General features: G+C 35.8%; 1 protein-coding gene across 1 annotated transcript in view; it reads right to left on the minus strand.

Moving 5' to 3' along the window:
• The window catches only part of LOC140452872 (apolipophorins-like), a 100,967-nt gene extending 85,449 nt beyond the window's left edge, over nt 1–15,518 (minus strand). The window contains exons 1-4 of the mRNA XM_072547207.1: nt 15,446–15,518; nt 9,184–9,572; nt 8,520–8,952; nt 8,242–8,351 (exon numbers count right to left, since the gene is read on the minus strand). Of these exons, the coding sequence (XP_072403308.1) occupies nt 8,242–8,351; nt 8,520–8,952; nt 9,184–9,572; nt 15,446–15,518 (1,005 nt within the window). The remainder of the gene's footprint in view (nt 1–8,241; nt 8,352–8,519; nt 8,953–9,183; nt 9,573–15,445) is intronic.
• Nucleotides 15,519–19,111: the final 3,593 nt, after the last annotated feature.

Genomic DNA, 19,111 nt, shown 5'->3' on the forward strand with positions numbered 1-19,111 from the left:
TTTTGTTGAGTATCAGAGTGTAATTTCGGAATATTTGACACTCGGACACGCTAAGATCATTTCTTTATCTCTTTATCATAGTTTATCAAACGAGTTCAAATATTTCATACCCCATATGTCGGTAAGACGAGAACAAAGTGTGTCCAAAAAACTCGGGATCGTGTTCGATTTTTCAGCTAAAACTGACTCTGGTGTGTCCCTTAACGACTTAACTTCAGAGGGTTATCAACTTCAGGACAATCTTTTTGACATTTTGTGTCGATTTAGATGCTTCAAATATGTTATTTGTGATAACATCAAAATGATGTATCGATTTATAGACATCAACCCAAAACATAGACATTTACAAAACATACTGTGGAGAGATACTCCCGATGAACGTTTTAAGTGTATTCAATTATCCTCTTCAAGTTTCGTTCAAAATTGTGCCCTATTTCCAGCCACTCGTGTTTTAAAAGACATTGCTTTAAATAATCCTGAGGCTCGCAAAGCACAGCATGCTATCCTCCATCAAACTTATATGGATGACAGTCTGACAGGAACTAATCATAAAAATGACTAAATAAATAAATAATCAATAAATAAATAAAAAAGACAATTATTTAAAGAAAACAATGATAGCTTATACAAGCGACAAAGTATTTAAAACAATAACACCGAACATAAAATTGTAAAACTGGTTTATACTGTTGTGAATTTATTAATTGTTATGTCTTTAATTTATAATGTCTTTACTAATTTATTATATTGTTCCTACTTTAATTTATTAAAAGGCACGATAATTTATATAAGTTTATTTCTCACTAAATAATACACATAATTTATTTAGGCGAGCGTAACATAAATATCGCGAGCGCGAATCTTCTTTATTAACTGTCCCTTCCAAATAAAATGTCCTTTATATATGCCATTGCCTTTACGCTAGAATCATCGAACAGCCTTCTCGATTAGCCGGCGAAATTATAACGGTAAGGCAAACGGGTATTTTTACATCGGCTCGACCGTTTCTGGAAGGTCCTTTCAGGTAAATTTCTGCCGGCTAATAGAATACTCTCGTAAAATCTAAAAACAGAACAGCATTAGTCATAATATGTACGGTTATTTTAGGCCAGGATAATTATCGTAACATTGCCCCCCTCTTAAAAGATGGTTCCTCCTGGAACCTTGTCGGGACTGGAACCGGAACTGTATGCTGGTATCGGCAACTGGACCCTCTTTTACAACTTCCAGTTGTATAAAAATGACAAGGGACGGTTTTCTCTCCGCACCAGTAACTATGCGGATTGCAACAGACTAACACCTGGACTTCGGTATCTTTAAAGATCTCCTCCACCATATTTCGGATAACCCTCCAATCTAATTGGCGGCACTCCAACTTTGGCATGGCTAACTTTTGCACGTCGGACTCTAGTACGTGCTCTCTCAATTGAAGTAAGGCTTCCCACACATCTCGGTAGGTAGGTTGGTCACTTGCAGTGTCTTTTGTTACCAGGTAGAAAAGGTAACGTGATGCATCTTGGAGTTTCAAGGTTTTACCGGGAGCTGGCACCTGGCATTGAAGTTCTGCAACTCGACCAAACTTCCTTCGAAAGACGGATGCCAACCCTGGTGCGTCTTTGATACTGGCCGGGATGGTAAGGGCCAGCGAGTAGTCATCGGGGAGCGCGAGTAGATCTTGCTTTTCTTCAGTGGTAACACCATGTCTTGCTTTACCGGTACCTCCATAGGCACCCATGAATTCCTCAAACGTGAGGTCAGACACGTCTTGGACTTGGTTTACTTCCACTTCTTCATCTACGTCGTGGTCACCTTCGAAAGACGCCAGCCGGTTATGGTGTACTATCATCGGCTTTCCCCTCGGAATCTTGCTTATTCGGTAGATGACATCGTTGATCTTCTCCATGATGAGGTATGGACCTTCCCAAAGCTGCTGCAATTTGGGAGAACAACCTTTTCGCTTCTTGGGATTATACAGCCATACTTTGTCGTTCTTCTTAAAGCAACCCTTTTCGGCTTGTGTATCGTACCGTTTCTTCATTCGGTCGCTAGCGATCTGAAGGTGGGAACGGACCAACTCATGTACATCGTCCATTCTTCTTCGTAATTCGATCACATAATCTTCACCTGCTACATCTTCTCCAGGTCGACACCCAAATTCTAGATCACAAGGTAGTCGCATTTCGCGTCCGAATAGGACTCTGGCTGGTGTCTGGCCCGTTGATTCGTTAACAGCAGATCTGTAGGCCATTGTGAAGAACGGAAGGTATTGGTCCCAGTCTCGCTGATGATCGGACACCATCTTTGTCAAATACTTGCCAACTGTCCTATTCATTCGTTCTACCATACCATCCGATTGCGGATGATACGCGGTAGTTCTTGTTTTCTTCATGCCTAGTCTATCACATATACCTTGGAATAGATCACTTTCGAAGTTCCTGCCTTGGTCACTATGGATCTCCAAAGGCACTCCAAATCGGCTGATATATTCTTGGATCAACTTATCTGCAACGGTGGCGGCCTTCTGGTCTGGAAGTGCGTAAATCTCGACCCACTTAGTGAAGTAATCCATTACTACCAACATGTACTTGCCCCCATTTTCACTTTCTGGAAATGGCCCTGCAATGTCCAAAGCTATTCTTTCAAACGGGCTTCCAACATTATATTGTCTCATAGGAGCTCTCCTTTTTCGGTGAGGCCCGTTACTCGTAGCACAAATAGTACATTTCTTACACCAGGACCACCGGAGAGACCCATGGACTCGTAGAAGGTTCTATCACCCCGTCTTTCTTCATTTCCTGAACAATCGTTTCAGCTTCCTCTCTCTTCGCCTGTGGTAATCGTCGAGCTGTTTGACGAATTGGCTTAGCATTACCAGTATCAATTTTATGCTTAACAACGGTAGTTCTTCCCGTCTTTCCTCCTTTCGGTACGAAAATATCACGATACTGCCGAAGAAATTCCCTTAATTTCCTTTTCTCCATCTGATTTAGAGACTGTCCTGCAACCGCAACCATTTGGTCGAATTTGTCGTTGGAATTATCAGATGTTGTCGCCTGACGAATTATGGATGTCACAGGTACACAAGTTCCTACCTTTGTCTCTTTCTTGATGGTCACTGGGTAGTCGTTGACATTGATAAGTCTCACAGGAATTTCTTTAGCCGAAGTCACCAATTCCTTTCCAATTATGATTCCACGGCCAACCTCATCGTCGTGGTTCCAAGGCTCCATCATAACAGGTGTCCCTTCGTCTACAATTCCCTGTAGTCGCGCTACTATGATCGTTTCGCTTCTCGCAGGCACGACTGTATCTTCTGTAATGGCTGCTTGCACGGTGTTGTCATTATGTGGATGAAGAAATACCTCCTCGTTGCCAACCTTGATTACCTTATTCTTAAAATCCAATTGGAATCCATGCATATTCATTACGTCCATTCCTAATATAACATCCTCTTCGATGTCAGCAACTATAACAGTATGGACAAACTTTTCTGCTCCAATTCCCAATTGTACCTGGATTTCTCCATGAATGTTGGCATTTTCACCTGTAGCGGTCCGAAGTCGTAACCTCGTTGGTAACAGTTTCTTTCGGCTGTTTATAACTGTCGGGCGTATAATGGTTCTGGTCGCTCCGGTATCCACCAACAATGTATGTCTTTTACCATTTATGTCTCCATCTACATATACACTATCTTCACGACATTTCAAAGAAGCTATTAGTATAAGAGGGTCTTTGGAAGAGTTCCGGGTCGAAGCTGCCCCCCTAAGGTTGACTCGTTCTGGTTTTCCTGATGGTGAGTTTCTTGATTTTATGGTCTTCTTTTTCTTGCATGTCATGCTTTTCATCAAATTAAAGAGCTGGTCAAGTTTATCTTCATCTCCTTCCTCTTTTACAGTCCTAACTTTACTGTAACCGCCAGAGGCCTGCGTAGCTGACTCGTATTCGAGGGCGGCGGATAAAACATCAACCAGCGTCTTGTGACGAGCTAATCGTAGTGTTCTCTGCATTTCATGATCACGAAGACCATCAATAAACGTTTGAACGGCCAATTTTTCCATCATGTCTTCGGGAGCTGTTGGATAAGCATATCGTACCAATCTGGCAATATCTACCTCATATTCTTGAAGAGCCTCCTCTTTCTTCTGTCTACGATTTTTGAGCTGCGACTGATATACATGCTCCAAATGTTCGTGGCCATATCGCATATTTAACCTCTTCTTCAGTTGTTCGAAATCATCGGTCTCCTCTACGGCTATGGTCTGAAGCACATCTAAGGCATCTCCTCGAAGAGCGATAGTCAGGTTTACAGCCTTTTCTTTTTCAGACCATCCATTTGCTCTTGCGGCTGATTCGAACTGTTTCATGTAGTTGTTCCATGATGATTTTCCGTCGAAAGTTGGGACTTTAACATGAATAGAACCTCCACTTCCTTCAAATTTCGGCCGTGTCTCCAACTTACATTTCGTCTCGTCTTCTTTTATCTCTACTCTAATTGGATTGTTTCCTCTCTCTGCTGTCCCTGTTTCCTCCATCTTCCTTTCCATCTCTTTCCATATCTTTTCTTCGAAGGCCAACATATCGGCAGCAACTTGGTTTTTTAACGAAGACACTCTATCGTCAAGAGCAGACATCTCAGAAGTGACTTTAGAGATGTTAGCAGAAACTTTGCTTTCCAGAGAAGAAATCTCGTTAGAAACTTTGCTTTCTAAAGAAGCGATGTCGCCGGAAACTTTCGAAATATCGCCAGAAACTTTGTTCTCTAATGATGCGATATCACCGGAAACTTTGTTCTCTAATGATGCGATGTCACCGGAAACTTTGGAAATCGACGAGAGGACAGCATCTTCAAATATATAAGTCTCTGGATCTAGTCCTTCTTCTAGCAAAGCGTTCTTTAGTCGTTGGACTAACTCAGCCTTTTTTCCGGTAGAAGCTAATTCTCTGTCTTCAAGATGTCTTCTTAAATTAGTCACTGTCAGCTCATAAATCGTAGCCATTTTCACAATTTATTTTATATCACACTTGTATTATTATTATAAGTCTAATTTATGTTCGATCCCACTTCTGACACCATTTGTTGTGAATTTATTAATTGTTATGTCTTTAATTTATAATGTCTTTACTAATTTATTATATTGTTCCTACTTTAATTTATTAAAAGGCACGATAATTTATATAAGTTTATTTCTCACTAAATAATACACATAATTTATTTAGGCGAGCGTAACATAAATATCGCGAGCGCGAATCTTCTTTATTAACTGTCCCTTCCAAATAAAATGTCCTTTATATATGCCATTGCCTTTACGCTAGAATCATCGAACAGCCTTCTCGATTAGCCGGCGAAATTATAACGGTAAGGCAAACGGGTATTTTTACATCGGCTCGACCGTTTCTGGAAGGTCCTTTCAGGTAAATTTCTGCCGGCTAATAGAATACTCTCGTAAAATCTAAAAACAGAACAGCATTAGTCATAATATGTACGGTTATTTTAGGCCAGGATAATTATCGTAACAATACATACGAAACCAATACAAGAAATAATATATTATCATAAGGCACCAAAATATTTTATCTGAGTAATGACTCACTAATGTTACGCTATACGATACGTTATGGACCGTTAATGGATTACATTTTAAGTAGGCGTTATTTTCATGTGTTTGTCGTTAATTCTAATATAATTTTTTTATTATTTAGAAATTACAGCCGCATCCCCCATAATGATTATTAGCGGCGGCTACAGAAGTATAAAATTAGAGTTTATAAAATATTCCTATACATTTTAAGAAATTTACGATATTAATAACAGAAAAATTAGTGCCTAATAAATTACTTAAACTGTTAGGTATGTTAAATGTACTACGAAAATTGGCAAATCTATGACATTCAATTAATAAATGGTTAACGGTTATTTGTACATTACATGTTTCACAAATAGGTGGATCACTTTTGGACAGTAAATATGAGTAAGTCTCGTGTGTCCAATTCGTAATCTAGTTATCACCAATTGTTCTCTTCTGTTCCTGGTTGAGGGTTGCCAAGCTGTAACGTCATTTTTGATTTGCTTCAGTGATGTTTGAGAAGATTGCCATTCGTTTTTCCACTTGCACAAAACTCGATTTTTTATAAAAGCTTTTATATCACTCGTGGTATTTCGATTCTCGGCTTTTTCTATATCGGCACATTTAGCAATTTCACTCACGCACTGGTCTGCACTTTCGTTGCCAGCAATGCCAATGTGGGATGGAATACATATAAATCTGATACTCCTAGAATTTTCTTAAGCCTTCATGAGTTCTAGTTTTATCAGTTTCTCAAGGGGATCTTTCGGATAGATCTGTTTAAGGGTTTAAAGGGCACTTAGTGAGTCACTTAAGATAACAGAGTTAGGAATGTTATTAGAATTTATATGCATGATAGCTTTAAACATTGCATAGAGCTCAGCGGAGAAAATCGAAAAGAAGGTTGGAAGACGAAATTGATATGTATCGCGTGGATTAACGAATGCAGCACCTACTCCTTTATCACACTTAGATGCATCTGTAAAGATTTTATAGCAATGTTCGTAATGCTAACGGAGAATTAGATCTACATTATTCTCAATCTCTGCGTAACAGTTAATTTGTTTGTTGTGTTGGGTAGACAAGTATTTAAATTTAGGGTATTAATTTTTCAAGGAGAGGGGCTTTAAACATTGATTGGAAAGGTAATTGGGAATTCTATATTAAGACATCTTAGATAACACCGTACTCGCTCATAGTAAGGCTTATGTTTGGTACTATTGGTAAAGAGATTTATATATTTATTAGTGAACGTATTCTTAAATAGAGGTTTGTTTAAATTTCAGGCTATTGACGTTGCGTGTGAAAGTGTTAAGGAAATTCGGCGGTGATATAATGAAGGCTCCCCACTTTCAGAATATAAACTTTCCACCGGTTACGTTCGAAATCCACCAAGAGAGAGTCTAAGTGCTGTGTTGTGAATTAAGTCAAAGCTAATTGTCTAATATGTTCTTTCCAAGTAAGTTGATTATCAAACCACATACCTAAGAATTTTACATATGATTTAAAAAATAGCGATGTATTGAAAAACTTAAGATTGGGATTATTTGAGAAGTTCTTTTTTGAGAATACCATACCAACGGTTTTTGTAACCGAGAATTGAAAACCAGTATCGCGAGACCACTTTTCGAATTTTTGTAAGAAAGTTTGCAAAATTGTTGAAGTTACATTAATATCTTTGCCTTTTACGTAAACCACCAAGTCATCTGCATATAAACGTGCTTTTAAAGGTTTTTTGAGGTTCTTGATTATATCATTAATAGCAATTAAGAAAAGTGTAGGACTAATAATTGAGCCTTGAGGGATACCGTTTTCTTCCTCCTGCATTTCGAAAAAGAAGTTGTTAACTCTTACACGAAAAGATCTGTTTTCTAGAAAGTTCTTAATAAAATGAAGGCAATTTCCACGAATGTTCCATGACTGTAAACGAACAATTTTGTTCGTTTATCAGTAAGTTCGAATTTTCTAGATGCCAAATCAGCCTTGAGTTAATAATTTTTTCTAGTAGCTTGCCCATTGCACAAGTTAGGCTTATCGGTCTATAGGAATTGGGGTCTAGACGAGATTTTTGGCTTTTGAGAAATGGGAGAATGATAGATTTTGACCAAACAGATGGGTACTGGTGTCGCTGCCAAATGAATTTAAATAATTGAAGCATGTCATTTTTAGCGGAAGTGGGTAGGTGCTTTAAAAAAATACTTGGGATATCGTCAGGCCCAGGACTTGTTTCTTTTAGACCGTTCAGTGAGTTGTTTAGTTCTTGTAACGTGGGAGGAGCGTTTAATGGAATGTTATATTATTCTAACTAGAGGTTAGACCTTTCGGCCTCTAGTTTATTTTCCAGAAATACAGGGTCAAAATTTTTATTGGAATACATTTTTCTGTAGTTTTTAGCTAATGTATTAACAATTTCAAGAGGAGAGGTGACAATTTGATTACCTATTTTGAGACTAGATATTGGGGATGACTCCTTTATACCAGAAATTTTACGTATTTTCTTCCATACTTCTCTTACAGGAGTGGAGCTGTTAATGCTAGAGACATATTGGGCCCAACTGGATTTTTTTGTTTGATTTATTAAACGTTGAGCTCTAGCCTTCATTTTTTTGTAGTTAATTTTATATTCGAGTGTTTTATGCTTCTTAAATCTATTAAAAGCTGTTTTGCTGGCACGTACTGCTTCGTTACACTCCGAATTCCACCAAGGCACAGGAACATGATTTTTAATGGGCTTTGTTTTGCCGATGAAGAGCTCCGCACTCTGCAGGATGACACTATTAAAAGTACCTAAAGAATCGTTTATATTATCATTTAGTATAAGACTCTCCAAAGCCTTATTTATATAATTTTCAAAATCGATCCACTTAGCCGAATTTATATTCCATTTGGGCAAGAAGGATATTGGGCAAGGCTGACCTGAGAGATTCTAAATGGTAATAGGGTGATTGTCGCTACCATAAGTATACTCGAGAACATTCCAAGAGAGACGCGGAGCAAGACCTGGATCACAGAAGCTTAAATCTATCACGAAGGATTCTCCAGTGCAGATGTTAAATCTTGTAGGTGAACCATCATTTAGAAAATTTAATTGAAGATCCTGCATTACCTTTTCTAAAAGTTTTCCTCTGTAATCAGTACGCTTAGAGCCCCAAATAAAGTTATGACCGTTAAAATCACCTACGATGATTCGATGAGAGGGTATCTGTTCGATAAGGCTTTTTAAATCTTCATTTGTAGCTGAAGAACTAGATGAAAGGTAAATGTTACAAATAAAAATTGGAACGGGAGCGGTGATCTCTATAACTATAGTTTCAATGTTACTATTGACAGGAAAAACATTTGCAACCAAAGATTTTTTAACAAGTGTCATAATTGTCATAAGTGTCACCTGAAGAGAAATTATTGTCATGTACTCTATCTTTTCTAAAAATGTTAAAATATTTGGAATTATAGTTTTTTTGGGGGTTTAAATTTGTTTCTTGGAGACATATTATTTCGGTAGAAAATTCAGAAATAAGTTTTTGTAAGGTTGGAAGTCGATGGAAAAATCCATCTATATTCCATTGCAGTAGTTTAGTGAATTGTATTATATACGAAAAATATGAATTTACAGGTTAACCTGAGATGACTCGCCCTCGGATTCGGAGATGTCGTTACCCAAGTGTCGGAGGATTTTCTTTTTTAAGAAGGTGATATAACGTTTGGTTGATCTATCTTTTAATTGCGGATGAACTTTAGTTAACATATGAACTAATCCCAAAAGGTCAGAAGTAAACTCTTGAATTATGTTAAAAGGATCTTGCACGCCGATAACATTGCTTAGAAGTAGATTTAATTGGTCAAAACTGAGAACAAATGTGGGTAAATGATTTTGGATAAAATCTTTAGCAGGTTCAAGGTCATATGATTTTGTTGATTTTATACATGTATGCTCCTCGTTGCTTTTCACTTTCTTGACTCTAGGTTTGGATGTAGGTACAGCAAATGATTTTTCTGTATGAGTTGTTTCTGGAGACGTAAGAACATCATTGATACTACGTTTTGGCTTGTAGCGTTTTAAATTTTTTTAACTACGAAATATTTATATGTTAAAAATTTCTAAAGACGTCCCTGTTTGTCTGTTTGCAACGAAGTTAAAATAGTCAATATAATATGTGCTATTTCGACAAATTTAAAATAGTTGTTTTGATTCAAGGCTGTAATGTAAACAGCAAGGAAATAAAGAAGGAAAAATTAAGGGACAATTCGCCTAGTAAAGAGTAATAATTATTTAAGTAATTATTATATATTCCAAATTAATAAAGAATAAATTCGACACAGTTTAACGTATACATTTCAAATTAAAAACAAAACAATTGACCCAGTTTAACACAAGCCTGAATGTTTAAAAAATTACGACACTTAGACCTTGTTGGAAATTAATACAAGGTAAGAATTGTTAAACAAGTGAGAAGAATTGAGCTGAGTAAGAAGTTTTACATAGCGTGATCCAGTTTAACACATGGAATACGTGACATAAAGAATCTAAGGTAGAAGTTGGCGATACATAAAAAAAACAGAAGTTGGTCAGCAGTCAGTAAGAACTCGGCACCTGAGGGTGGCCCACGCGAGAGGCGCGCCGAATGAGCGCGCTATTTAACTCGACGGGATAGTGTGACGTACAAGTGTCGGCAACTGGAGATTGGAAGGTACGAAATCTCAAATCCCGGTAGACTGGAGACGTATTCCCTAGCTAGAGCCTAGATACGCAGTAATTAAGATCTCTATATACTAACCAGTCAGCTCAGACTAGTGGAGCCAGTAAGCCTTGCCCCGCTTGCAGGGATAAGTATCCCCTAAGAATTGTAGAGGCCTTGATAAGGATATTGAGACAGACGTCTTCTACAATGGTGACAGCCTTATCAGAGTGGAGACATTTCATTTGAGGGTTATAGTCGATTTATTTACAGTTTCAATCATAAATTATCACACATTAACCCCAATTTATTATTAGAATGGTGACAGCGGACCCGGTTTGGAGAAATTAATTCGGAAATAGGGATGATTAAGTCACTTCTACAGTTTTCTATTTTTTTGGCAAAATTTTGCAAGTTTTCTTATATTATAAGAATTTCTTCCATCGTTGAAATCTTGCTTCGCCAGTGGCATTCCAAAATTTTTCTTCTAGTATAGAAACAGTACAATATTCAGCAAATATTATTTTATGTACAGGACTTCTTTTCTGAAAATCCTTTTCTTTTTTTTACCATTGACGTTTTGCGTCCAGAGACATAGACCCTCAATCAACTTAAAAAGAAAAAAAATAATTTTAGAGTATAAGCAAAGAATTCCGTCAGGTCACTCAAGTACTAAATAATTTTCGTGTGGTAGCACAAATCTCGTTTTAGCGAGTAAATTTTTTTTATCGCGAGAAAATACCTTCATAACAATCCCGTCCTAAAACCAAAAAATTCCAAGAGGCCATAAAAGGTAGGTGAATCGCTTTTATAATCAATTAAAGGGAGGACAACTTAAATGATTTTGCTTGAAAAATAAATACTAACCATTATTTTAACAGTTGATTTTACTTGAGATAACAATTCTAATTTATTTTATTTAACAACCAATTATATTCTCTATATATTTATTTTTTTTGAATTCTTAAAGTTACCATATAGTACTCTACGAAATATATAAGTATACAGTTAAGACACACACTTATTATTTACGTAGAAGTTGAAAATAAGGAATTTAATTATCCAGGTCAAGTTCACAGTGTCGAGTGCACCTTATGTTGGAAAAAAATGCAAAACAGCATTAGTTGAGTTTTATTAAATGACTGTTTACATATCAAGTTCAATTTTGTTTTGATGAATTAAGTGTGCCATATATATTTTGTAACTCGAGGAATATTTTGAAGAAAGTATAAAATTTACCATATCACACTCGATACTGAGATTCAGACGTTTGCATATTTTTTGGACAAATCCGACGGACTCTGAAAGTTTTTATAGCGGACAATAAATTGATATTATATAAATATGAATCGACTATATTGATTATTGATTTATAATAGGGGACGGTATCATTCCAGAAATTTTACTAACTTTAGTTGTCTATTATAGATGAGATTTTTGTGAGATTCGCTGATACTCTAGCGAAAGAGACGAGTAGAATTTGTTGTCGTCTTAGATAAAGTAGAAGTTGAAACATTCTTCGTGTATTCTATATTTATTGAACGCAGTAGGGATTTACTTGACGATTTGTAGAGATTTCTGCAATAGTCAATTTTTGGGACGGATGACAGCTCGATATATTTTTAATATTGTTTCCTCATCGACTCCTCAACTATAACGACCCAGTGATTTAAGGATTTTTATTTTTGAAGGCAGCTGACCTTAGGTTCTCGAATATGTGGTCTCCAGGAATGTTTTATCGAAAAATAATGCAGAGAAGCTTTATTTGATCTACTACTTGGAGAAAATTTCTATTCAGAAAGATGGTTAGAGATTGCGTGTTTTGTCTTCTGGTAAAATGAATGACTTTGGACTTCGATAGGGAGAAGTTAATGCTGGATTGACTGACCCAGTTGTTTATCTTATTTACCGTTTTCTGTAGTAAAGTGTTTGTGGTGGATATGACCTTTCCATGACAGACTAATATGATGTCGTCAGCATATATTCCATATTGTACAGGATCATTTATGAAGGAAATTAAATCGTTATACTAAGGAAAAATAGTATGCTGCTTAGAGCAGACCTTTTTTGATTCTATGGTGTGAGAATGTTTGACGTCGTATGATCTGACTTAGTGTTTAGTATCAGAGAAAGCGGTATAGAGTCAAAAGCGATTTCGATATCAAGGGAGAGTGCAATCATTTCATTTTGTTGAATAGTGCATGCATAATTGTGGATCGAAGAAGTAGAAGATTGTCCACGGTGCATCGATTTGGGCTAAAGCCGGATTAAAATAGGTCGAGAATATTATTTTGTTCAGTGTGCCAAAGTGATCTTTTACTATTTATTTTCTAGAAGTTTGCATGATGTACAGGTGAGAAAGATTGTCCTGTATGAGTTTAACGTGTTTGGAGATTGATTGTCCTTTTTGATAGGAATCGTTAACGATTGTCTCCATAGAAATGAGAATTGTTGAGAAAACCAAATGTTGTTGAACAGTTGGAGTCTTTTTTTCGTATGTATTTTGGTGAAGAATTTTGAAAAAGATAGAGGAAATAGTAGGATAATAGACGAGTAGGAGACGGAAGGCGTCGGAGAACGCTGTAAACCGATAGTAATAATCGAGGAAATAGTAGCATTAGAGGAGATAAACCGATAGTAGTTATCGAGGAAATAGTAGCATTACAGGAGATAAACCGATAGTAATAATCGAGGAAATAGTAGCATTACAGGAGATAAACCGATAGTAATAATCGAGGAAATAGTAGCATTACAGGAGATAAACCGATAGTAATAATCGAGGAAATAGTAGCATTAGAGGAGATAAACCGATAGTAATAATCGAGGAAATAGTAGCATTACAGAAGATAAACCGATAGTAGTAATCGAGGAAATAGCATTACCGGAGATAAACCGATAGTAATAATCGAGTAAATAGTAGCATTAGAGGAGATAAACCGATAGTAGTTATCGAGGAAATAGCAGCATTACAGGAGATAAACCGATAGCAGTAATCGAGGAAAAAGTAGTATTACAGGAGATACATCGAATGATGATACAAGAAAAAAATGTAGGAACAAAAATTATGGAAATATAAGTGAATATGAAAGACACGATACGAGGATATATCGTAATAGATTTTATAGAAACAGAGGAGATTGGCAACCACAACGAAGTAGAAGAATAATAAATGGACACAGGTGAGATGCCACAGAAATAGAGGCACAGCGAGAGGATATTTTGCACCGCATGCGAATACAGTGCCAGAAGTAGATTTTTTGGACAGGAATGTAGGCAAACTGCATATGGTTCGACCTTAATGTTGAAACCTACGTCGAACAGGAGGCTGCTAAGAGGATAAGCTAGGGTGGTACTTGAATCCCAACCCGCTGAGAGTCCTGCTGCACGACACTGCAGTAACTACAGACTGGATTAAAATTGCGAAACGAATTGGGAATTAGGATTTTTTTTTCAATGAAGTAAATGGGAGAATTATTGAAAAAGAAGTTTGTCACAATGAAGGACGATTCCCTATGAGTATTGTATTTATATGCAAGAGAACAAAAGATGTTGAGTAAATTAGGTACTCACAAAGGCGAAAAATGATAAAGAGATTATTGAGAAAAGTATTTGTCAATATTAATACATATTTAACGAAATTAATTTCGAGATTGAACTGAAAAATAGAAGAAACAGTTACGGTAATATTAAAACAAAAGTTGCGAAGGAATTACAGAAGGATCAATAGATAAACCGATTAAGGGTATGTTATCTATAGGAATCATAAATGTGAATAATCCAGAAACATAAATTAGAAGTTTTATTCCGAAGATACAAAACCAGAAAAAATTTTATATTTGAAGAAAAAAGGCCCATCGAAAAAAACGCAAAATATGCAGATGTTTATTTGTAAAAGACGAGAAACAAAACAAAAAATACGATACTTAGAATATTTTATGTCGATAGCAAACACATTACATAACGAAATTAGGTTAATAGTATGATATTTGATACAGTTGGAATGTACGAGTAAGCAGTCCATAAACTTGAAAGGTGTACAATTAACTGACCAGGTTAAATGTTTTATTATTATGAGCGTATATTTAAAATTTTATTTACAATGCAAGAAAAAGCAATTTTGCGAAAATAGCAGTACCACGTAACAGATTATCTAGGAAAAAAGTAAAGTTTAATAGACTACTAAATGTCAAGAAACATTTAATAATGAATATATCTAATAAGTGCCGTTTAGAATTCTCCGATTTATAGAAGAAAAACAATTTATTTTAAGGATTTATGCTTCAGGAATGGCATTAGGAGACTTGTTGAGATTTTGGCTCACAAGTGCGAGTACAGGCGATTATAAAGAAAAGGATAATCATGAAAAATGAGAATAAGAAGAAATGAAAAATAAGAATCAGCCAATTCATAATGAAATACGAAAAGATTAAAAGAATCATAATTAATTTAAAAACAGGTACAAAAATTTGTATAGTACAAGATAAGAAGGTCAAGAAGAGTTATAATTAACGACTTCCACATGTTACAGGAAGGATATGGAAGAATAAATAGAATATATAGTACAGAAATATAAGGAAATAATATTTCTGGAACGAATTACGAAGAAATGTTGAGAAATATGTGAAATGTGAACAGATGCGATGATTGCCAAGGGCATAAGCACTCAATCATAGACCAGGAACTTCACTTAACAAACCGCCGAGAAGAAGGAAAGGAAGCCAGGGAAACATCAGCCAACCAAAAAGATCAAAACGTATAAGGAATAGACTAGGCAGCAAGCCCGAAAGAAAATGTTGCTGCATATTCCATAAAACGAAAAAGAAAGGATGGAACTCATACAACAGAATAAGAAATAAAAAATGAGACAACAATAATAACACAGAATGATGAGAACGCAGAAACGTTTTTCGACGCAGAAGACCAATAAGGAAAATATCAATCAACGACAAGAAAGGTTAAAAGCTGGGTATTACAAGAGACGGCCGCTCGAATAATGCTAAAGTTTTAACAAGAAATTTAATATAGTAAGGAATCCGATATACAAGAATATTATTACCAGGTATAAGTCAAAAATATACATTACAACAATAATAAACTAACATAATGTGCTCAGCTGATTATCTCGTTCGTCTTTTGTGTTCTTATTTAAATGAACTTTATGTGTATGTATGTATATATGTGTGTATGTAATAGAATCATACTTGCCTTGTTGGAACGTATAAATGTTCCGATGTGCATTCGATAATGTTTGCAAACACCCCACATCATCTCCCGACATATTATTTAGTGTCTCTAAACCCTGTTTACCCCCCGTAAGAAATTATTGTGCCTGTGACACAATCCTCTACCGTCATACCACATTAGCAAGGAAAATGTTAGCTCCCATAATCCGAAAATATGGAAAACAAATAACTATAGAAAGGGTAGGTTTTGCAATCCAGTATAAATGTAACGACGGATTGGAATATGGTCGTCACCCTTCCTAATAGAGGTACACATGTTAATAGGTAAGAAAATTCGCCATTAATAACAAGGGACGAAAGACCAAACACAGGTAATACACTCATTCACAGTTAAAAAAAAATAAATAGAGTTAATGAAAATAATTTTCTTTGAAAGTATAAATAGGGCAGGCTCGAAAATTAAACTAAAAATAGTTAAAAACTAACGTGGACAAACAAATCACTAAATAGAAATACAAGATTACTATTTTATCATAAAACTAAGCAATTTTATAAAAAAAAATTTAAAGATCAAGTTAGAAACCGCCAGCAATTTCAAAAATGCAGTATAGTCAAAACGTAGTTCAAATACCAAGAATGCATATTATAGGTCAGTACGTAAATTTGCAACAAAGACTGCCGATCAGCAAAATGTAATTAGCCTTGAAACATAATTACAATAAACAATTGTAAAGTACAAACAACAGGTGATTTTGTTTAATAAAAAAAGAAAAATAAAGATAAACTTTATCTTGGAATTATTTTAAAATTTTAGGAAATAGTTAAGAAATAGTCTTGAATTTTAAAAAAAATTACATTTGAAAATAGGATACTTAATATAGTTTCTGATAAAAGCAGAATTCAGTACACAGTATATTGTAAAAAAAATAAGTGATGACAAGTTGAAAATTAAAAATATAAGACTTAACTTTACAGGGTGTATATATATCATAAATATCATATAGTATATTGTAATCGTTTAAAAAAGTCCCAGTTATCTATATATCCGTTAATAACTAATTAAATATCACTTTATTTATTAGTTATGATCACAAGGCATACTAATATGCAATACAATGTAGGTTAGTTATAAGTCAGAACTATGTAAAGCTATCGCTACAATTGTCTGTAATAAGCAGCTATGCATGTAATTATAGGTAAAGGTGCGTTGGACTTACGCGTAGAAAGTACTAATGCTAACTAAAGTTTGCTAAAGTTTGCTGCGGGAGTGCGACTACTCGGACAGTAATAACAGTGCGATTTGTTACAAAAACCGCAAAGAAAACCACGGATACCGTTCAAAACCGATTACATTATTAACTATCTTATTCCTGGAAGCAGCAACCACAACCAGAGAGAGGAAATCCACCTACGAGAGGGAGTAATATGTCCATTCATCGATGGCTATTGCTTCGACTCTACAATAGGCGAAATAACCTGGGAACAATACAAAGACAACAGTTGTGAAAGTCAATTGTCACAACTTTATAAAGGGCACGGTGAAAAGATCACTAACAAACAATCCCTAGAAGAGCTGGTAATAGTAGAACAAGATAAAAACATATTTGCTCTAACGGTACACAAAAGGGCTATAATATGTAACACAGAGGTATGGCAAACTGAACACCCCCGAATCCTAATAAATTTCCTCGTAAACAACAAAATAAATCCTAGTATGCCACTCCTTCCCCAAAACGTAGACCTAATGACCTACATAAATAGCAAATTCCTTTACACCGAACAAGCCTACCAAAGAGAAATAGAGAATCTATACTTAGACACAGTACTGCGGCGATGTCAAACAAAGAGAGAAATTTTAAAAAACAGATTACTTATGGCCCCATCCCTACCTAACGCTGTCAGTCAACTTATGCAGAACATGCCAGGGTACACTGTAAGAGTGCTAGGAGAAGTACTTTACATAATGCAATGCATACCGAAACCAGTGACCATACGAAAAACAAACAAATGTTTCCATGAACTACCGATCTCACTACTAAACCAGTCAAAATTTATGTCACCAGTAACAAGAATAATCCAAGATTACGCCGAAGAAATAGATTGCAACCATGTAACACCTCCGATGTACTACGTAGAAGAACAATGGATCAGCTTGACACCAGACCCAACCAAGGCAGTCAATCCAACAGAAATCACAGTAGAAGCAGAATCATTAATAGACATGGTACCACCACAACCATTAGCAGCTGGCGGAATATACACACAACAAGAAATACAAGACGCACAAAGGATAGTCACATTCGGATCAGAAAGAAAAGCAGTAGAGAACATAATCACCAGAAGAACAGCAGGACTAGAGACAATAAATCAAGGGTACACATTAACCAAAATATTTGACGAAAATGAACTAAGGGAGATCGCTCACTCCACCCTCAATAGAATATGGGGATGGTTATCCACATTAGGAAATATCACCAGTAGCTTAATTGGCGTATATTTAATATATAGAACAATTATATATGCTTGTGGAATAATACTGAATGGGTTAAGAATATACCAAACAATAGGATGCAGCTACATAATCATAGCAGGGTTATGGACAAACCTCACCAACTGGGTAATACACCGACACCAAAAATCAAAGAACGAAGAACAAAATATACACCTGAATACAAGCAATGAGCAACCAGAATCAGAAGATGAACATTGGACAAAGAGATGCAGCAAACACATACCAGACACTAATTTGTCAGAAGTATAACGCGGCAAAAGTAAACCAGTACCAACCAGAAAAGACCAAACCAGCGAGAGCAACCCAATGGAGATAGACAGCACTAACAAGATAGTTAACGCGGTACGTGAAAATTGGCAAACGGACATTAAAAGCCAAGACGACGCGAGTGAAGTGCGAAAATCCCCACAGGAATACGTCGATATTAAACGATCATAAGCAAAACCGCGATTGCCGAGAAACGCGAGTTACATTCGGATAGAACAATTTTAGAATTTTAGAATTTAGAATAAGTGACACATGTAGTCACAAAACACAGTAATAAGTCAAGAATGTTTCACTTGTAAATTTCAATAAGAATTTAATACAAAAGTAACTCAACTTGTCATACACATAGGTACAATACGGGGGCAGCACGATACATTCGCTGACCACCGCACAATATTCTATAAGAAACAATATAATATAACACAATAATTGGGACTTAATATAAAAGAGTATAGTAGGATATAAGTAATGTAAGATGTAAGTAGAATAATTATTATGGGTTGGAAAAGGAAAAGGCCGCTCAGGCCATTTCTTTTTTTTGCGAAGGGAGTAATGTAATGTAAACAGCAAGGAAATAAAGAAGGAAAAATTAAGGGACAATTAGCCTAGTAAAGAGTAATAATTATTGAAGTAATTATTATATATTCCAAATTAATAAAGAATAAATTCGACACAGTTTAACGTATACATTTCAAATTAAAAACAAAACAATTGACCCAGTTTAACACAAGCCTGAATGTTTAAAAAATTACGACACTTAGACCTTGTTGGAAATTAATACAAGGTAAGAATTGTTAAACAAGTGAGAAGAATTGAGCTGAGTAAGAAGTTTTACATAGCGTGATCCAGTTTAACACATGGAATACGTGACATAAAGAATCTAAGGTAGAAGTTGGCGATACATAAAAA

The sequence above is a fragment of the Diabrotica undecimpunctata genome, chromosome 11 (assembly GCF_040954645.1).
Source record: "Diabrotica undecimpunctata isolate CICGRU chromosome 11, icDiaUnde3, whole genome shotgun sequence".
In the NCBI taxonomy this organism is placed as follows: domain Eukaryota; kingdom Metazoa; phylum Arthropoda; class Insecta; order Coleoptera; family Chrysomelidae; genus Diabrotica; species Diabrotica undecimpunctata.